The sequence below is a fragment of the Arctopsyche grandis genome, chromosome 13, assembly GCF_051622035.1.
Source record: "Arctopsyche grandis isolate Sample6627 chromosome 13, ASM5162203v2, whole genome shotgun sequence".
Taxonomy (NCBI): Eukaryota; Metazoa; Arthropoda; class Insecta; order Trichoptera; family Hydropsychidae; genus Arctopsyche; species Arctopsyche grandis.
Window position 1 is genome coordinate 27,374,667 of NC_135367.1, and position 23,450 is coordinate 27,398,116.

The 23,450-nt window shown below is 34.0% G+C and overlaps 2 protein-coding genes across 2 annotated transcripts in view; both read left to right on the plus strand.

Annotated features, from left to right (window-relative positions):
- Positions 1–23,450, plus strand: part of Ser (protein serrate) — a 214,087-nt gene that overhangs the window by 154,808 nt on the left and 35,829 nt on the right. Inside the window, 2 exon segments of the mRNA XM_077444705.1 lie at positions 4,812–4,945; positions 18,328–18,561. Coding sequence (XP_077300831.1) covers positions 4,812–4,945; positions 18,328–18,561 — 368 coding nt within the window.
- Positions 5,696–23,450, plus strand: part of LOC143921412 (uncharacterized) — a 193,256-nt gene continuing 175,501 nt past the window's right edge. Inside the window, exons 1-2 of the mRNA XM_077444716.1 lie at positions 5,696–7,762; positions 7,851–8,697. Coding sequence (XP_077300842.1) covers positions 5,899–7,476 — 1,578 coding nt within the window. The 5' untranslated portion in view covers positions 5,696–5,898 and the 3' untranslated portion in view covers positions 7,477–7,762; positions 7,851–8,697. The remainder of the gene's footprint in view (positions 7,763–7,850; positions 8,698–23,450) is intronic.

Here is a 23,450-nt window from a genome sequence, read left to right on the forward strand (position 1 = left end):
TAAAATTTAACTTGTACTTTAATTTTTTTTAAATGTAATCATCGTAACTTTTTTCATCAAGATTGGAAACATGACTCTATCCTTTCATATGCTGATCTGTTTATCTTAGTAGATTTTTTTTATTTCTGCATATCTTAACATTTGCAAACTTTTATCAAATTTAAAACTCGGTTGTTGTTAAATTTTTAATCTCGAAATTTCATCCAAAAAATAGTTATTTGTACAAAGCTTTATCCAATTTACGTCTTACGTAAAATCTCTATCCACGAAATAAATCATTTTTTATTAATTATAACAACAGCTCATCACAAAATGCAATAATTCATAGATATCTATTTCACTCAAACACATACTTTAATTCGATACACCGCAGAATCTGTCACAAAATTATTAATATATTATTTTAATAGTACTGTAAACAAACCAGTTACAAGAGAAAACACGTATCACATCCATACACGCATTAAGCAGTACCTAATAGCAATCATGATAATTTTCGACGACGGAAATACGCGTCCTCATTGAATATAAATTGGTCGTTTTCGACACGCTTGTGTGAATTTAAGTTCGTGTATCCGGCATAATTACAAAGAAAAATCTATCACTTATTGAACGTAACATTTTGAAGTCCTATCGACTTGGATTTTGGTACAAATGCGAATATTCCAAAATTGGTACGTTCATTAAGTAGCGTTATAGCGGCGCCAGATGAAACGCTTAATTTTCGCATTAATTTCAAGGCAAATAAAATATTCCTCATGGCTCGTAAAACTCGAATGCATTGTCGATTAAAATTTTATTAACTCATTCAATAACCGTGGAATTAAACTGTAATATTAACCGCGCAATATGACCATCTTTATCGCGCGTACACTAATTGAAACGAAACACATTTTATTATACACATAAGATGCTAATTTTCATGTTTGGTTAGAAAATTTACCCGTTTAATTACAATGTAGCAACGAGAAAGCATTGCAATCATATAAATACGTTCACTTATGCTAATTCCAATGTTAAATCAACCCTAAAGACGCCAACTCTTCGAGTGACTGCATCGTTATTTATTTATTTTAAACGTCCAACATTAATATCGTGTAATAAATTATCGCACATTCGAATAAATTAACGTAATATCTTAGATTAAACATGATCGATCGTTTGTAAATGAGTTTTTTTTTTTGGGTATTTACTCTGTGTGATTCATAATCAATTAGAAGCCAAGCTGTGTATTATATTTCATTATAGTCTTTCATTTATAATTCCGATTTTGCCTCCATGGCCGCTTTCGTTTTAGACGACTCGATTAAGCTCGGCCAATTTCCCAGATAATTTAATATCGTCGTCGAGAGGCTGTCCTACCGACTGGTTCTCGACCGTCAATATCGGCAATGTATCTATGGAAAGTATTAATTAATTGCAAAATATTACGAGGCTATCTGATCCGCGTGTAGTGACTTCATGCTCGGAATACCAAATGTAATCCGTGAGAAGTCGTTTACGTTTATAAAATCGACATTACAGGCGTGCGTTCTCAACAATGTGGTTCGAGAAACGCTTTTGATTATTCAACAATGAAAATAGCAACGATTTGTATTATTTTCGAGTTTAAATTCCTCGCAAGTCCTTCACTCGAGTTGAAATTTTAATTAAAAAATGATTTGCTTGGCGCTTATCATTCAGATGTTTATAGGTTATAAAATTTCAAATGGAATATATTTAATTATATTTTTGTTGAAAATTCAACTGAAAGCGGCTTCAGATGAACGTTCCAGATATTGAGGATGCAATTATCTCGTAAAAGCTCCCCGTTGGGACAATCCTTTTCTGAGAATGTTCATGTTAATTTATTCTACATAAACATTTTTATGGATTGAAATAAATATTTTTAAAGATTTTTCTTCTCAAAACATGATATTTATTTGAATGCGTTGAATCGCAAAAATATAACCTCCCACACAATAAGCCAAAATTTTCAGTTTTTTTTTTAAAACGTGTACATATGTATGTATGTATATTCTATTGAATATTGAAATGATTGATACAACAATATTGCTTAGCACATACATATGTATATATTTAAACGACTTTTTTCAAATCGATTTACCGTTACATAAAATGCATAACATCACAGAATGCAAATAAACACGTAGATTTTATCATATAATTTCATATACTTACAAATCCCATGCATTAATAGATTTTCACATGACTCTACCACTCAAACTAAATCGCATGATTGATTTACTTGTTTTGACATTATTACAATTGCCAAATTTTGCACGTACATATCAAAGACCACTAACTTGCATGGCAAGCGATTTCAACCCGAAGTCCCTGTTTTCTTGCATCGTTTATAAACTTGCAATATCGAGCCAAGTCAAGCCGATTGACCCATACACGGTCTACTTGCAATAATACTAATACTACATAACATACAACTTACACCTCAACTGGTCTTCAACCTGCCTGCAACATTTTTTTACCCAAAAACGAAGCCTCAATTTCCAACTCTACTTTACTGTACTTCCTTACTAACCTTACTTGCATTCAGTAAAACATATAGAAACAACAAACATTCAAGTTTAATTGAGTATGATAAACTTCATACATTTATTGAAATAGTTGCATATTTAGTAGCAAATTGTTTATGACATACACATTCTTATCTCTTACATATATGTATACAACTATTTCCTTGGTCATCTATATTTATGTACATATGTAGCTATATTGTATGTACCTACATATGTACATATATATAATACTGTGTAGTACCTATTAGGCAATTTGCTGATTGTACTTTGATCATTTCTTACATCTCGTACACATGAAAATACACTAAAAAAAGTCATCTACCATTAAGCAAACACTCATTATTAAATACAAAAATTCTCACGAATATTTTAATTAGTCACACGAGAATTTGCATACGTTATGCATGTGTGTGTTGTGTATGCGATCGACCGATAAGCTTTGACGAAATTCTTTTCTGACCCGAACACTAATTGAATGCTGTTGTTGTCTCTGAGTTCAGCAACTCTGACATCGTCGGGGCAGATCCTCTCCGTGGCTACACCACAGTGGTAGGAGAGACAGAGAGAGACCCTGCTTTATACGAATGTGAAGCACGTAGCACGTGGAAACACGACTTGACCAATAAACCATGGGTCCGATATACCCACTTACGTGCGTCACTTGCGAACGGCGCCTATATAAAACACAACTAATGGCCTCACCTGCCGATGAATTTATACAATATAATACACAAGGAGAGAGGCGAAAGCTCCGATTGTATATTTGCGAGCTTTCTACTCGCTTCGTGCGATCGTATGACGAAAAAGCGTCGACATGTCAAATGTATGTACCTACAAACATAAGTATGCGACGATTCGAAGAAATGGTTATAATATATTCTTTACCGGTTTTTTGTGACATCCGTTGTACGCGTTTGCCTTTTTTCTCACTTTTTATCAATACCCTGTTGCAGTTTATATACAGGCTGTGCGCTTTTCGATTTAAGACGGTGTTAAAATGGTGCACAAAGTGTTAAAGCGAAACGTGATTGACATTTTGAAAAGAGTGACAGATGTTAATTGAATTTTCTTGGCAAGCATTTTTGTATATAAATTGATCGATTTCGTAAAGGTGCATTTTGATCGTTAATTTATGTGTAATTTTAGCTTTCTCTTGTTTATATAACATGATATTTCTGTACTTCATATGTGTAAATGTCACGGATAAACAACAGAATCTGTATTTTATAATCGTTAAGTATTTATTGAATCAGTACAGACTTTATAATAATTAATCACCATCGACTTGATTTGACTTGGTAGTAAGTACACCACGCAAGTCAATTTGGTATGTAAATTGAAAGCTACAGATTAACTCACCCTAACTTTCACTCGAGTTTCCAAGCAAGTTCAGTATTATACATATATAATAATTGTCAAAATTAAACGTTATTTTTATAATCAATTCAGTAGTGGGGGGTATAACTCAAGCGAGTAAAACGTTTTTGTTTTCATCATCTTTTTTAGTGACAATTTTATATAAGTTGTAATGCTGTATGTTTCTGTTTTTAAATAAAACTGAATCATCAAGCATTGCATAGAAGAGTTATTTATTTGCTTATTTCAAATACAATACTAAATAGAAAAGAAGAGCTAAATAAATGAAACACTGGATTAATAAAGTAGAATAATACCCGAAGAATCGATTAAATCAAGGAGAGTTGCTAATTAAAAAAAAAATCGAATCAAAATTTGTGATAAAAATGTATTAGCGCAGTCAGAGGAGATGAAGTGTTTGGAGATTTATTAAATTACATACAAAAAATGTAATATATCTAAGGAGCTTTCTTTTACAAATGCGCCGCCAAGGAGTACACGAGTTAAAAAATGGTTGGGGACCGCTCTTCTACAAGATCCTGATACTATTATAGTACTAAATTAAGATGAAATCGTAAATTTCTAACAGAAATTTTAATATTATCAACATAAATATTTTTCAAGTGGGTTTAAAACATTAAAAAATCATATTAACTCTACTTAATGGATCCGAATACATATTTATCATGCATCTTTGATGCATTTTTTAAATAATGGAATACTCAAATTCTCCAAATCCCAATTTGAATAACACAAAACTTCCCACGCGAGCGCTCATAACAACAATGTCATTCCGAGTTGTATCGATCGTTTATTTTTTTCAATATCCAATACCGGCACGTTCCACTTTTGACATATGTATTTATGTAGATGTAATACAATGCTATTTTAATTGATTTTTTTCCCATTTTATTCTAGATGTCGACCTGGATGGAAAGGAGAGTTCTGTGACCAGTGCATGCCATATCCTGGCTGCAAACGCGGCTACTGCAACGGCTCATCCTGGCAATGCATCTGTGATACTAATTGGGGAGGAATCCTCTGCGATCAAGGTAAAATTCACTGCAATCATTAAATTTAACATACAATGGACGACCTTGACTTTATTCTGATTAAAAAAAAGATACATACGAAAAAAATTAAGTATTACGCCAAGCCCACGTTCTCGGCATAATTTATTTCCACAGACCGTGTGATATATCGACGTTCGATTTGCTCGTTTGATATTTAAACAGTTTCCGGTATGTATCTGTATAATATACACTACAAGTCTTCTATCTGTATAATGGCGCAAGTTTTTAATATCAATCGTCCTATTTATTATTATTATTATAGTTCCATACAAATGGACGTCGCCTATACTCCTGCTCCCGCAATCGATTAATCCAATAGTGAAATAATGCGTTTATGTAACGTTAAAAAAATATTTATGTACGACCAAACGGATGGTGTTTCAAATCAATAATCAAATTCAATCTGATCTGTTACGATTTCCTGTGATTAATTGAAATTTCGTGATCGCTCGTACACCCTGTACGTACATATATACGTATTGAGATCGACCGGCATTGAACTAATTAATTCGTTCATTTATCCGTATCGTATATTTATATTTGTCTTATTTTATAATGTATATAATATTAACTCTATTTTATTTAAATATTAACAAAAAAAAATAAGTTTTTTATAAATAAATGTAGGAATGATTTTTAAACGAGCCGTAATTGTGGTTGGTCAAACTGCAAGGGATAAAGTATGAGTGTGGTATGCATGGGAAAGACCGGATGCGTGTTGTTATGGTCACTTGTTGGAGGACAAGCCCGAAGAGCGTGTACAATAAATAGTTCTGACTTAATCTGCGCGTTTCACTTGGAATCCTTCACATCCGGATCCTATATTTGGGGGCTTTGTCCGGGATGCCTGAAGACATTTCGAGTGACAGCCGGAAGCGGTCAGACGACGACGCGGAGTTTTGACAGTTGAGGTTAGGACGCGCGGTACGAGCATGAAGGCGAAGCCCGTGACGTCGGTGACGTCACGTCAGCGAACACGCCACACGACAATGATGATATCCACGACGAGAAAGACGACGCCAGTGGCAACGACGACGAGGGAGATACCACAGTTCAATTTCCGAGATCTGGAGGTTGATTTCGGTCTGCCGAAATATAACGGCAGAAATAGCCCTATTGCAGTGTGGATTGAGCGCCTCGAAGAAAACGCGCAAATCCTCGGCTGGACGGAGACACAACAGTTGGTGTATGGGCGGATGCTGTGTGAAGGAACTGCCAAGAACTTCTTGGACTCGGAAACGGGCATAATCACGTGGGCGATATTAAAAGAACGATTGACCAGAGAGTTTGGCCATCAGTTGAATAGTGCGGACGTGCACAGAGAACTGAGGTTAGAGAAAAAGGGAAAAGCAGAAGACAGTTTAAGCTATATCTACCGGATGAAGGGGATTGCAGCCAAGTGTAGTTTTATTGAGGAAGAGGCGATTATCGCGTACATAATTGGTGGACTTGGGTTTGATAAGTACGAAAAATTGATTCTGAGCTGGGCTGGATCTATTAAGGAGCTGAAGACGCGAATTACGCAGTGCGAGAAAATTAGAGAGGACGACGAACCCAGGGTGACGGGGCCCGTGAGAAACCGTGAAAACCGAGAAAGACTGAGTTCACGATGCTACAATTGTAGTGGACGTGGTCACTTAGCAGCCGACTGTAGGTTTAAGACGAGAGGAACTCGTTGTTTCAATTGTAACGAGTTTGGGCACATATCAGCTCAATGTAACAGCACCAAAACAAAGACTGTCTTGACAATACAAGAAGAAATAAGAGAACCAGTCAGTATTCCAATACAAGAAGAAATAAGAGAACCAGTCAGTATTCCAATACAAGAAGAAATAAGAGAACCAGTCAGTATTCCAACACAAGAGGACGAGGCGAACATGGCCGATGGAGATGTAAACATGGCCGATGTAAGTGTGAACAGTGATGGTTTGCACAGAAAAAGACCTTTGCAGCAACGGGCTTCACGAGAGATGTCTGCTCAAAGAAAACTCATTGTTTCCAATGATGAAGAGGACGATGCGAACATGGCTGATGGAGGTGTGAACCTGGCTGATGGAAGTATGGACGGTGATGGTTTGCAAAGAGGAAGACTTTGGGACTACGGAGACATACCGTCTTCAAATACAGATCAACCACCCGATGATCAATTTAGAAAAGGATCTAAGGATTATAGTCATTTGAAGAATTCTGAAGATGAGAATAAAGAAGAGGAGAAACATAAAGACAAAGAGAAAGATATGGCTAAATCACAAGAAGGATTAAGAGACCCAGTCAAAATTTCAACACCGAAGGACACTGTATTCACTTTCAAGCTCAGTCGTAGTCGGATTGATGTTAATTCAATGGAAAAGAAAATAGAACCATGGATTGAGAAAAGACTTACTGGATGTATCAGTGAGCTAGAACCAATATGTGTTGACTTCATTTATGGTAAATTACTAGCAGAATATCTGTGGGGTGACGGCAGATTCCTCGGACAGTCACAGAGAATCGCCGAGGGCATTGGATAGAATTTAAGTTGCACCGATGGAAGTGAAGTGTGCGTTTGTGAATTAGAGAATAAGTGAAATACCTGGAGGGTTTTTAGTTAAGCCTTACTTGTAATTTGATGATTGAAAAGTGTAATGTTTTATTGCTTATTCTAGTATTTTTTGGGAAGTGCTTGGTACATTGAATCATGTTTTAATGTGGTTACATGCTTAGAAGAATATAAGATAACTGTATTGAAATGTAATTCTAGTAATGTTTTAAAATGTGATTGTTTCTGGTGTAAAGATTTAACCTGTCATTGTAAAGGTATTGATTTTAATGTTTTATTGCTAATTCTAGTAATGTTATAAAATGTGATATTTCCGATGTAAAGATTTAACCTGTCATTGTAAAGGTATTGATTTTAATGTTTTATTGCTAATTCTAGTAATGTTATAAAATGTGATATTTCCGATGTAAAGATTTAACCTGTCATTGTAAAGGTATTGATTTTAATGTTTTATTGCTAATTCTAGTAATGTTTTAAAATGTGATTGTTTCTGGTGTAAAGATTTAACCTGTCATTGTAAAGGTATTGATTTTAATGTTTTATTGCTAATTCTAGTAATGTTTTAAAATGTGATTGTTTCCGGGGTAAAAATTTAACTTGTCATTGTAAAGGTTGTGATACCTTTCTGTTTTGTATTGCTTGTAATAATTTTACATAGTAATTGTGATACCTTTCTGTTTTGTATTGCTTGAAATAATTTTAAATTGTAATTGTGATGATTTATGTGTAACTTTATTGAAGATTGAATTGTGTTGAAATGAAAAATTGATTTGTAGTGAAATGTGTAACGATTAATTTGTTATAATTGTAATTGTTATGTAAATTGTAAAATGATTGATGTATAAGTGTATTGAAATGTAGTTGTGATGATGATTGTAATTGTGATGTAAATTGTAATTGTGACAATTGAAAGCATGTTTAGAAGAATATAAGATGATTTTATGGAATGGAAGATGAAACATTGTTGAGGATGATAGAGGAAATGTTTTAAAAGAATGTGAGATGAAACATTGTTGAGGATGATAGAGGAAATGTTTTAAAAGAATGTAAGATGATATATTGTATAGAGTAGAAGATGAAATGTAAAAGAATGTGAGATGAAATGCTGTAAAAATATAAAAGACAGAATGTCATCCGAGGGCGAATGACAGTCAGGAATGACCGAAATGTAGGAATGATTTTTAAACGAGCCGTAATTGTGGTTGGTCAAACTGCAAGGGATAAAGTATGAGTGTGGTATGCATGGGAAAGACCGGATGCGTGTTGTTATGGTCACTTGTTGGAGGACAAGCCCGAAGAGCGTGTACAATAAATAGTTCTGACTTAATCTGCGCGTTTCACTTGGAATCCTTCACATCCGGATCCTATATACATATCTAAAAATGTGTCTTTTGACTACATATAATAGCTTAACCCTCCCTCATCGAAGTGAAGCAAGAGCCCCAATTTTTACGTTTTTCGTAATAACTATGTGGTTTTCAAAGTTATACTCCTTATATTTATTTCATTCCTAGAATGAACTACAAGAAATTTATTTTAATAGATTTTGTATGATTTAGAAAAGGCGTACATCGTAAAAAAATACATTTATACATTTCTACGTTCCAAAGTTTTTTGACTGTTCGCTTGCATATTCTTGTTGATCGATGAATCAATGCGAGAGAAAGAGACAGCTATATTTTCGTAAGCTATTGTTTTCGTCGCTTTTGGTGCATGGCTATTGAGTTATGCAGTCGCCTGTTGCCTTTACCTATGCACGTTTGCATGTCGATGTTTGTCGTTATTTCTTAATACAAAAATAGTCAAAAACATGCTATTGGACTAAAACTTTTTAATGTTGATATATGAAATGATTAATAAGATATATATTGAAACCATTTGTATTGAGAAAAGCTGTACTTTGATTAAAAAATACTCGACCCCGGTTCGGGACATTCGTTCGATCTCGACGCTCCGTCCTTCAAAGGTTAAGGCAGTTTTAGTCTTAATTGATAATGACATATCTATGTATGTACAAATAAAGCAGGGTTTCCTAATTTTATTCCCTGGGTAGAGCTGGTCGATTTAGGCCTCTACATTTATGTACATAATGTAAGCCTGTGAGTTTGATTAATATGAACCAATCATACAAAAAAGTCTATATGAAAGTATATGTAGGTATGTAATGGTTGAACTTTTAATGCCTCAATATACATAATTAGTACGCTTCTGCGTGATGATGTCACAACTCATATTAGAAATCATTCAGCATAAGATCCGAGCAATAAAACATATCTTTTATCCGGCAAATCGACATGATTTAATCAATTCGGCGTCGGATTGGAATCGACAACAGAAGCCAGTTTTTTTCTCCATACACACAAATGTGTACCTATATTTTTTTATTATTACTATTTTTTTTTCATTTTGCAATCATCCACAGACTCTCTCAGCATGGTGCAATAAATCGTTGTACTATCGTGACGGGAAATATAAATTAAAATATTTTTACTTGTTTAATTAAGTTTTTATGTTCGGTAATATATTTTACGCTCGGAACGCGTTCAATTTTTCCAATTCATATCCATCCCAATACACGAAAGACGTTTCACATCGATTTTTTTCAATGTTGAGCGCGTGTTTAGGATCGATCTAAAAATTAGCCATTGTAGATTAATGTAGGCGTGAACTTTTTAATGGGAGAAATCCGACATAAATATAAAGATAATGGCCCAGTTAACCCCCCCGATCGAAAGTAATTAACGTAAACTTTTCAAAAATACGAAACGACACTCGCTTAATCTATATAATGGGTCTTTTTACTTATCGCCACATTATGCGATTCCAATTCAATTTGGTTCTTTTTAATAAATCCACTTTTTTTCGAACAACGCTAATCTCCCCGGCGTATTCAACAGCTACCGCTTCTATTGATGTATCCCCTGCTATGTATTAAATAACAATTGCCTATTTTTATTTATTTTTTTGTAACCCTCTTTATTCATTGCGATAGTATAGACGTTGCCGCAATATAAAAAGTGGTTTCCCACAGGAATATATTGTCCTTAAACGAACCCTAAATGCAACTCTCGCATTAACCAATATGTCGCAATTTTATACCTATTTAAAAATAAACACTGAGATAAATCATAATATGATCATATTTTTTCAATGCATTCGTTCAAGTAATGCGTTAATTGTTTGTTAGAAATTTTTTAGAACGCTTTTGAAAGCCAAAACACTTTTATAGTGATTAAAAACATACAAAATTGAATGCTTAGATTTAAGCAGTGAAAAAATGTCATTTTGATTTCTAAAAATATTAATAATATATATTTTTAAATCAAGTGCAATTGTTTGATTTTGAAGGGCTCCATTATTAAATAAAAAAACATGATTTCGTTATCAAACTTCTCGCTTTCTTTATAAATAGCCTTACGTATCAAAAAATGCGCTACATTCGAAAATCTTGTGCAAAATTTTAAATCCAATTAATATTACTTTAAATTACACAAATACATGTTTATTTAATTTTCTTTCAAGTAATATTAATATCTGTTTTTCTTATACACAAAATTGGAATCATTTTTTTAATACTTAATTATAGAATCACTTGACTACTATGTATGTACATTTAACTGAAAAAACCAAACATATGCATTAGTTTGCATTAAAAAATAGCTTATAAAATATATATTTTTTACATTTACATCTGTATTTCTGTCATTCATTTAGAATCAACTATCGCTAATAATATTTAAATAGTGTAGCTTTACAATGAAACACAAAATACAATATTTAATTGAATGTGAAGTAAACTTTTATAAATATAATATATGAGTCTGAAGGGTAATAAATTATTTTTTTTAATTTGAAATCCATATAATTTAAGGCAAAAAATCCAAACTTTATAATAGGAGATACGATCAATTCTATATGTATATATGTACATACATATGTATGTACCTACAATCACTTTCAGAGTGCTTTAATTTATAATACCAAACATTGTAAATACACATTCTTCCAAGGCTTATCGGCATTCTATTTGAGGATTGCACATGTTCAATTTCACGCAGTTTCGCTTGTCAAAACTTTAAAATTTACGACTTGGAAAACGTCCCGCTCGTTCATATATAATGTAATATAATATTATAGACATCCACGACCGCATTCAACAGTGCGGTGGTAATGAGATTAATGGCCCTCGAGGGCTTAGGTGATAACTCGAGGTCGTATCATCGACACGAGGGTATGTATCTAACCCCTAACCCCCTATCATATGGTGGAGTGTCGCCCGCCCTTGTCGTCAATGCCCGACAATAGCGCCGAAATTAACCGTCCAACCAAATGTGTGCAATGTTTTTTTTAAGTGTGTCTGGATATTTTAATCATAAAACGGCTTTTATGTATTATTATTATTATATCGAACGATCGAGAACGATTTCGAAATCGTATTAAATCTTAGGTATTGCGCAATACTTGTACGCAATCAATCCTTTCTGTATGGGAATTCGTCGAATTAAAGTATGGATTGTAAATTTGATGGAATTTATCTATATTATATTATAGTATTAGCATAATATACTTTCGCTTTCAACTTCAGCTTATTTACATCTAATATTAAATTTCGAAAGAGACTGTATGAATGTATGTAAGTTTTTCGTTCGTAGAATCCATGACGTTATCGAAACAATCAAATTTTCTATGACGATGATATGGATATTGATTTCGATTCCTTTTTTCAGTTCTGGTTCCGGATTCCTGTTCCAGTTCTGGATTCCCTTTTCAGTTTCGGATTCCTGTTCCAGTTCCAGATACGGATTCCTGTTTCAGTTCTGGATCTGAATTCCTTTTTCAGTTCCGGGTCCGGATTCCTGTTTCAGTTCCGGATCCGAATTACTTTTTCAGGTCCGGTTTCCGAACCCTGTTTCATTTCCGGATCGGGATTCTTATTTCAGTTCTAATTCCATTTTAAGTTCCGATTCTCGGTTCCAATTTCAGTTCCGATTCCTTTATATATAAAAAAAATGTCGTTAAATAAATGTAATAAAAAGACAAATAAATATTTACTATTAGATTAGCCATGTTTAAGCGGTTTATATTACAAATACCGAGCGAAGCCGGTTAAAACCACTAGTATTTAATATATACCAATATCCAATTTCAAAATTATAGGAAATACGTAGATCAAAATTGTATAAAAATATTAAAATCGCTTTTAATATAATCACACTAGCATTTTGTTGCGGCGAAAACTGAAGAGGTTGCGTATAATTGTCTACGTGGAAAAAATAGCGACAGCATTTGGAACATCCCCTAAAAATAGTAATAGGGCATCTGTCGTGCCAAAAAATACATTCGAGTGCCACTTGCACAAATGTCCGTATCCTGAATACAATGCACATCCGAAATTATTTATTGCTGTGCCATTTTTTAGTCGTTACATAGGCGCTCTCGTTCCGAATAGAATCGATTATACGATCGTATATGTAATATATTTAATAATAAATTTCGACAAGCTTCCCCATGTAGGTATGTAGATTACGTATGTACCATTTTAATTAGTATATTGCAATACATCAATCAATCGCATTCGTTTGAAGGTGATATAAAAAAAAGATCGCTTTATAAACTGCACCTGTACAAATTGAATTTAACTATAGCAACACTTTCATAACTGTCTGGTTCTAATTGACCCTCACGTGCGTGGAATTGGATTAAGAATTTAACTATTTTCGATTCGAATTTACGATTGATATTTATGGGAATTCGCTTTCGATAGGTGCGGCAAAGAGACGGGCGCTTGTAAAAATTATGTAATTTTTTCCACATTAAAATTAAGTGAATTATAAAAAACATCAGATTAGGCAAATAAAACGCCGCTTTATTTTTTATGAACGGATTTTTTAGATAACCTCTTCATTTTCATTTATAATATGTATACGAGTGTTCGTCAAGTGAGCTGTTTTTGAGCGTAGTTTATATTTTGGGTGTGAACCTTTTTTTGACTAATTAAAATATAAAAAGGGTTATTTATGACATTAAATTTATTTATTTACGATTCAGTTTGGACCATTGTGGCATTACAGGAATCCTTAATACGCCACAATGGGCAAAAAAATACAGTGAGAAGAGAAAAATAAATATTTATACATATATATACATACATATGTATGTATATACATAGACAAAAAACACATTTACACATAATCATAATAAAACAATAGCATTATAATAACAGCAGATAAAGTAAAAATATCAAATAATAAAATACAAAGAAGGGAATGTCTCGCACCTATAGCCAGCACCAATTTATAAGAACCAACCCCAAATATAAAACATCCCTGCGAGGCCCAGATGGAAGAGAGATGATCAAAATTCTACTCATACATCTCATTCAATTATGAAAATAATGATGAGCTCAGACTAAAAGACAAATCGGTTAAAATAATCTCCGATAACCTACCCTTACTGAAGTGGAAAATATCACATTCATGCTCAGCAGCGATGATTTATATACGTATATATAACGATATCATTTATGTACATACATATAAAAATGAATATGTCAGCAATTAACAGCTACAGCTTTCTGGACTTCTTTCTGGATAGGAGGTCTGGAACAAAAAGCTCCAATGTAAAAATGCCCGGGCAACTACATATTTTTGATTTTTAAATGCTTTTTATTATTACTAAATTATGTTCACAATACATATATCTTATATCTATTTTAATAGCTACTGATTTACTAATAATTTTCTATTTTAAAAATTTAATTTAATTTTGTTAGTAATCATATGTAGTATTATATTATTCTAATATTAATGTACAGCATGATAGGAAAAAGAGGTCAAAAACCTATTTGGGCAACTACATATGTATGTATGCTTCAATATGTAATATCACTGCATATTTACTACGTAGTAAATTTTTGAAAATCGTCGAGGCTCTCTCATACAAACATGAGCCCACCTGAGCAACGCCAGGTAATAAATCTCGTTCAAAAATTGAGTTGAAAACAAATAACTTTTATCTGCATTCGAAAGAAAAGTTGACGGGGACCGTTTTGAATAATTTTTCGATGGCATTTGCCGCAAATTTTTATCGCTTACTTTCGCGTGTCGCAATCGTTTGTAAAACGGCTACGTTTCCATTGAAATGCTGAAAAATATTTGCACGAAACAAACACCTTTTCTTTCGCCTGTTAAATTCTCACCGGTCGGTCGTGCAACCATTGTTGTGTGCTTTTGAAAATCGGCGTCACCTGTCAAAAAGCAAATAGCCCGCGTTTGCACACGGCATAAAGGTTAAATCTTTTCGTGTTATTTTTAGAAAGGAAAAGGCGAATAATCTGGATCGATCTTAAGGTTCCGGATGCGACTTGCGCAATCGGATTTAATGGCGTAACTGCGAGGCGAGCCATCGTGTTCGATTTGATTGAACGCCGTTGCACAACGGCGCCATTGTTGTTGTTGTTGTTGTTGTTGTTATTGGTCGTCTTCTGTTGAGGATGGACCGTGCGAAAATATACCATTTTGCAGAATCGTTGGCACGGGACGACACGTCTGGATTTGAATCGGAAATTTGGCGCTTCCGAGAATGACAATTTTACACGGTGGCTTCTAATCGTTATTCAGTGCTTGTCAAAATGTGCACTACATTTGCATTGACGGAAACAATACCATACATATGTCATACTGCAGTTTCTGTTTTTTCGCCAATCGGTCTGACGTACTTCTTTGCCATTTAGCGAGGTTTGGCCGCCGACAGAGATTTCAAATTTTCCGCTAAATCGATGATGAAATATAATCGTAATAAACACGTTTAACCTTTGAAGGACGAAGCGTCTAGATCGAACGAGTGTCCCGAACCGGGGTCGAGTAAGACCCCAGTATATTTTAATCAAAGTACAGCTTTTCTCAATACAAATGGTTTCAATATTTATATCTTATTTATCATTTTATACATCAATATTAAAAAAGTTCTAGTCCTATAGCATGTTTTTGACTATTTTTGTATTAAAAAATAACGACAAGCATCGACATGCAAACGCACATAGGTAAGGCCAACAGGCGACTGCATGAATCAATAGCCACGCGCCAAAAGCGACGAAAACAAAAGCTGATGAAAATATATCTGTTTCTTTCTCTCGTATTGATTCATCGATCAACAAGAATATGCAAGCGAGCAGTCAAAAACATGACTTATCGCTACCGCCTTTAAATCATACTTTGGAACGTAGAAATGTATAAATGTGTTTTTTTACTATGTACCCCTTTTCTAAATCATACAAAATCTATTAAAATAAATTACCTGTAGTTCATTTAGGAATAAAAGAAATATAGGGTGTATAGTATACATATATAATAAAAAATATAGGTACACATTTGTGTGTATGGAGAAAAAAAACTGGCTTCTGTTGTCGATTCCAATCCGACGCTGAATAGATTAAATCATGTCGATTTGCAGGATAAAAGATATGTTTTATTGCTTGGATCTTATGCTGAATGATTTATAATATGAATTGTGACATCATCACGCAGAAGCGTACTAATTATGTATATTGGGAGATTAAAAGTTCAATCATTACATACCTACATATACTTTCATATAGACTTTTTTGTATTATTGGTTCATATTAATCAAACTCACAGGCTTACGTTATATACATAAATGTAGAGACATAAATCAACCAGCTCTACCCAGGGAATAAAATTTATCGCGTCATTATCAATAAATACTAAAACTGCCTTAACCTTTGAAGGACAAAGCGTCGAGATCGAACGAGTGTCCCGAACCGGGTCGAGTAAGACCCCAGACTAAATCTATTAAAATAAATTTATTGTAGTTCATTTTAGGAATACAAGAAATATAGGGCGTATAGCTGTGAAAACCATATAGTTATTACGAAAAACGTAAAAATTGGGCCACTTGCATACCCCACTTCGGTGAGGGAGGGTTAAGAATCATCCCATATAAAACTTTAACAATACATCCGATGATATTTCATCGGGCTGATCACTAGTGTGTATATTATATGATATGTAATGAATTCGTAGACAATCTCGATTAGTCATATTATTATAACGTGTTTCGTTTTTTTAAACGAACTAAAAAAAAAAATTACATACACGTACGTAGGTGTATGAATTTATTTTTCGATAGAAAATTTATTATTACATTTGAGCTTTTGTGGTGTACTTGGCCAGTGCATGTTTTGGGTGTTCGTGATCAGAATAACAGACAGACAGCGAATCGATCGTGATTCTATTGTCTCGGACAATAAACTGTGTTTTTTTCTGTTGTTGTTTAATCTTCGATTCGTTTTCATTATTATTATCAGTCTTCTAACGATTTTTTCAACCTGTCGCCGGCCATTTATCCCCGGCGGGAACTTCTTCGGACTGAGTAATTGTATGTGAATAATTTAATTATCCAATTACCGTCGAAAACCGCACAATAAGCTATAAAACACGTTCGACACGTCGCTTTTGTGTTTATTCTTACGACGTGCCAACGTGGGATACCCATCGACGTATTCAAATCACTCTATTCACACGGTAAATTATATCATTACAGCGACAAAAAATATGCATATGTACATGTTTACGATGGGTATCGATTCAAATGAATTCTCTCAAAACTGCACGACAATCATACAAAATACCCACAAATTGAATTTTGACACTTTACAGTCCGTTCACACGCTATCGCGAGATAACAAAACTTAGCGTTCAATCCGTTGACGCGTTTACGCGCAATTAAACATGACGTAACTTTAACTAAAACAAGCTCGATCACAAAACTTCATCTATTGTTACTACGTACGTAGATAAAGTCAAAACATATAATGTGCGTGCAATAATAGTTGAGGCTTTCGTTTAGAGATGAAACTATGTATATGTGTTCAACTTCCGAAAATATTCATAATTTTTACTTCAACATATTACATATGCTCTGTTTAAGTCTTATAACTTCTTTTTACAAGCATTTTATTACGTAAAACGTGATACAAAAATATATCAGCGGACTGAAACAGTTCGCACAGTCGTGAATTATATATGCGTCAGAGGCCAGTAAGCGTTGTGCACCCAACATGATACAAATATGAGTCAGCGGCCGTCATAGTGTTAATATCAATGCAACTACCAAGCCACGCTGCTGGAATTGAACTTATTAGCTAACATAAGGTATTGTTTCCAACATGAATCAATAACGAACTCATTAAAATTTACATCTGAATCTTGTGTCAGATCGAATCGATGACAGCTGTCTATCCATACGCGGCTTTCTACCGCCCCTTTACAACTCACTAGTTTAAAACTTGATCAATGGTAAAAGCTACTTTTTTCACTCTCATATATTTATTTATTTTTTTACAATTTCGCCACAGTGACATTACAGATTAGCTCCAGGTCGTCACTATGGCTAATTTATTACAAAACATTGAAAATTCATAATTAACGAGACATTTAAATACATAATTATTACATATATACACATGTAAATCGAAACAATACCTGACATCTATGGTCAGATATTACAAACATCGTATAAATACGATTAATAACTTTTTTAATGTAACAATACGAATTTTTAAATTCGATAAACAACCACAGAGACATTTATGGTGAGAAATCTGATGAAACCTGAGATATAACAATAACTCAAGGTTTGCAACAGAAAATTGGGAAGGAAAAGTCAATTTTACAGGAAACGTTTCGATGAAAATCAGAAAAATTGGCAAATTCTGATAAGAAACAATATAAAAATAGATATAAAAAACTTGCGACTGTTGACTATACGTCTTAGATATTAATGTGTAAATTTATTGTTTCAGATCTCAATTATTGTGGCACGCACGAGCCGTGCCATAATAGTGGCACTTGCGAAAATACTGCACCGGATCAATATCGATGTTCGTGCGCTGAAGGATTTTCAGGGGTGAATTGCGAAGTGGTTGAGAACCCCTGTGCTCCTGCACCCTGTCAACATGGCGGACGATGTAGAAGAACCCCTACTGGTTTTTTTTGCGAGTGTACAGCTGGATGGGCTGGAGATACCTGTGATAACAGTAAGTCAATTTTATTTATTACCAAGTCAACCATTACTCAGATCCGTATATGTACATAAAGCATATTGCATAACAAGACAAAGTAAACTTAACATTTTTGTATGGAAGCCCTTCAATTTAGGGCTCCGAGCCCAGTACATGCATTTTAACATGTTTGACTCAATTTTCTTTAAATAAGCACATTCAAAACAATTCAATAGAAAAATAAACCAAACAAAAGTGCTTTCATTCCAATAGACTTTATTTGTATTACATTATATGCGATCTTAATCAAAATAACGGTAATAAAACACACACAGGTATGACTAGTTCTTGACAATGTTTTCATAACGAACCACTCGTCTAGTAAACAAACATCATCATCAGGTTATTGAGATCGTATAAATTATACCGTAATATGAAATTACGTCAAAACATTCCTAATTTGCCGACGACATCGACAACTACCTGTCGCAGCATCACAAAGTGTCAATATGAATTGGGAGGTCTCGAAACACGATTACCTCATTAAAATTCCATGCATTATATGTATGTATGTATACACACAATTAAATAAAATCAATACATAAAAGACGACGAAAAAGTGAATAAAATCGACTCGGTGTACTAAAGGTGGTCATTCACGTAGAAATTAGAAATTTGTCTGCAGCGAGTCTCTGGCAATTCTTCTACCGTAGTAGTTTATCGCAGACTTGTACGAATCGTTTTTATTGGATAAGGATTTTGTTCACAACACAATTCAATCTATTGGATGGTCAACCTACCCACAATTGTCTGATTATGATTTCAATTTATACATGGTACATATGCAAGCATCTACAGGCTTGACATTGATATTTTTTTCTAGATTTGTCTTTCGTAGGGTCAATCAATCAAGCGTATCTTTTGACTAGTGGTTAGCATATAATTATTTGAACAGAGTGTTCATGGGTTCAAATCCCACTGGTTTCTGCTGGCCAAACCTTGGATTTGTGACTCCAGATCGTTCGTTTCCTATCAGAGTTTACCAATTTATCTGATTTTCATTGAAACGGCTCCAGAAATTGGCAACCTTACCCATTTTCTCGCAAAGCTCGAGCTTTCAGTAATCTCGAATTTCGCTGAATTGTATAAAATGCTGCAAATTTACAAATATGACCATTGATGTATCTGTGAATGTTAATTGTTATGTATTTACTGAATGTCGATGAATTGTTTAAGAATGCTGCAAATTTACAAATTCGACCATAGATGTGTCTGTGGGATTTAATTGATATGTATTTACTTTATATAATACTTGTATCAAATGTACAATGTTTCTGGCCAATGGGGTTACCTGTTAGGCATTCCTGGTATGGATTAAAAATAAATAAATATTATGCTTTCGAGCAGAGTTGTCACGGTTCGATTTCCACTTGTAGCTGCTGGCCAGACCTTGGTTTGTGACTCCAAGTCGATCGTTTCCTATCAGAGTTTGCCAATTTTTCTGATTTTCACTGATGATTCCAGTAAATTGGCATATTTACAATCTCTCTTGTAAATCTCAAGCAATGTATGAATTCGCATTGTATAAATGCTTGTATTAATTGTATCTGTATTAGTACATTCGTCGCTTTGGTGATTCGTATCTGTACATATATAAATAGAGGAAAAGATCGACCTTGGTCGATCGTTTCACATATCCAAGGTCTGGCCAGCATCACAGCCAGGAATTGAACCCGTGACCACACAATTGAAGGCATTACACGCTATGCTGCTGTATCTATTATAGCTCCGAAAGGCATCACAGACAGACATGACATGATAGAGTTGTATGTACGTAGGTGAATGGCCACCTTTAGCAGAAGGGACAAACTCGTCCCAATATTTATAATGTGAAGATGCGCTTTGTTGTGTTTTTTATTATTTCTAACCCGTCGCGACCACTCGTGTTGTTTTTCTTACCTCTTCACGACCTCACTCGATTCTTTTCTAATCGATGTCGGTCCACCTGATGAGTGGGTCCGGGCAAACACGAGAATTTTTACGTGGCTCGAAAAAATACCACCGGCCAATCTCCACTCAGAGGTCCAACCGAGCAAACAAATTCTTCCGAAAATCGAGCAAACAAACGGCAAGCGGCAAACGCGCCGGGCGCGTGTGGACTAAGCACACAAATACCCACACTTTCTAAAAAAAAATTCTAACTGCCATCTAAATGTGCCCAAATTCACGTCAGACCCTATTCCGAGCACCCACCAATATTTCAAATAAATTTCCCAATGAAATGTTCGAAATAACTGGCATATTCGTAAATGTTTTGGAAACGCTCGCTCGCGTTGGGCAATGTGCTGCTAGGGATAAGCAAACACTGCTCAACATACATATTATTCATAAAAAAATATATCTACATTATTTTTTTAAGGAATACCTTGCTAAAATAACATTTTTAAAATACGCGCACTTTGGACGATCTTCCAAGTCGTAAATTTACATAGTTTGAGACAAGTGAGCGGCCTTCACAAACTGTTTTATTATTATTTCAATCTAATTATTTTCATTCGAAATAGTTAATTTATTCGAATTATAAGCGATAACATATTTTTTCCCATATATGTATTTGTAGGCTAAATATTGTTACAAACACCTGCTATTCATCGATAATGTTTTCCGATCGAACTTTCTTATCTAATTGGAATCAATATGTGTAATATTGAGTTTAAATTTAATATATATATATACATATAATATATTACATACATTCATAGATTACAATCTATAATATTGCAAAATGTGTGTAATTTTGTTTGATATCTAAAGCTTTTTATTATGCTAAGCGTGTATGAAAATTAATATCAGCTATTTTTGAGCTTTCGCTCTTTAATATTAAATCAACTTACAACAAAAAGCAATAAACAACTTACATAAAATAATTGGTGATTCACAATTGAAATTTTAAATTATACAATAACAGAACTATGTAACCGAAACGAGTATGTTTTGATATTAATTAGAAACCAATATTCCAATATTATTTCATCTCTTCGATTTTTTGCTTAATTTATTCATTAAAACGAAAATGAACTCACAAGATGTTTATGAGTTCAAAATAATCACAGATTTCAAATAAATGTGATTTTGCCTGGTAGAACTAAGCCACGAAAGTTTTTTTTGTTAAACACACACGTATTCAATATTTTGTCTATATATGTATGTGTATATATGAAGGTACAATCTAATCAATTATTTATTTTATTTAATTATTTATACATAAATAAGCTCATCAAATACATATTTATCAGAGGTTTTCATTGTTGCAGTCATCAGACAACTTTGCCCAATAGAACTAACCCACAAAGTTTTTTTGTAAAACGCAAACTCATTGAATGCTTTTTTTATACAATAGTTTATTTTATTTTATTTTTATTATACTAATACACAAATAAGCACACACAACACACCAGAGTAATTCATAGTCATGATTTTCAGATACATACATAGTTACATATGCCCAATATAACTAACCCACATTATTTTTAACGAAATGCAACTTCTCGGCCACTTTTTTGTAGAACAGAAAAACAATGTAATAAAATATTATTGAGTTGCTTTCATATTGTATAAAAATAAATTATGATTCCAAAAATAGCTACAAAATATAACCAGCAGCGTGGACTAGTGGGTAGCATAGTATGCGTTCGAACGGAGTGGTCACGGTTCGGATCCCACTAGTAGCTGTTGGCCAGACTTTGATTTGTGACTTCAGGTCGCTCGTTTCCTTTCAGAATTTGCCAATTTTTCTGATTTTCATTGGAATGGTCCTGTAAATTGGCATCTCCTTTCCAATCTCTCTTGCAAATCTCAAGGTATTCAGCATCTTGAGGTTCGCCAATTTCTTTAATAAAATGCGGCAAATATTTCTCCATAGATGTCACTGTGGATGATGAATTGTATAAATGCTTTTTGTTGGGGAAATATGGAGTTGATTGAAATGTCTCTTTCTCTCTTTGTAATCCTCTATTATTGAACGATATATAACTTTCCTGAATTGCCCGATGAGGTGAACTGCCGATGGTTTGATTCGATCTGCACGTCAAGAGATCCGCTCCTTACCAGTGGATAAGCGTGTCCAATAAAATATTCGTGAGCAATTCCCCTCATTGAGCATTACAATGAGTGGTGGGGGAACGTAAATCCTAACAGACATAAACACGAGTCTGTCCACTTGTATTGATTTTATTGATCGTATTGTATCTGCATTAGTACACTCGTCGCTTTGGAGCGATCTGTAAAGGCGACTGTACATGTTTGATTGAAATAAAATAAAATAAAATATATGTATGTAGAGTACTCAATTGACATATATATATATATATATATATATATATACACTTTCAACCCATTCAATGACTCGAAGATGATTTTTTTCCACATCAACCAATTATAACATTGAAACTTTTCAATATACGAGTACATACATATTTAGTATACAATCGAAACGGAATTAAATTGTCGTTTCCCATGCGAGGAATCCCTCTTTCCTTCTGTACGAACGTCTCGAGGAAGAGGGCCTAGTGGTTTTTTAGAGCGGTCCCAGTGCTAGAGGTCCGGTTAAGTGACTTTTGTTTTGTTTGAAAACATCTCGAAGAATAAACAAGCGATCTCTCGACGAGCGTACGCTGCTTTTACCTGCAAGAAAACTATCTGCCGGGATTGCATTCGTCGTATTCATTCATTGAATTCAATCGATTTCGTCGAAACGTGTCGGCAATTCAAAACGACCCATGAAACGACTCGCCGATTCCAATATCATCATTCGCTTATAAACACATTCGATTCTTACTTTGAAGTGAATCGATTTTACATCTATTCATTAGAACATTTAACACAACACATTTACTTACATTCATACATATATACTAGTTGCCTGG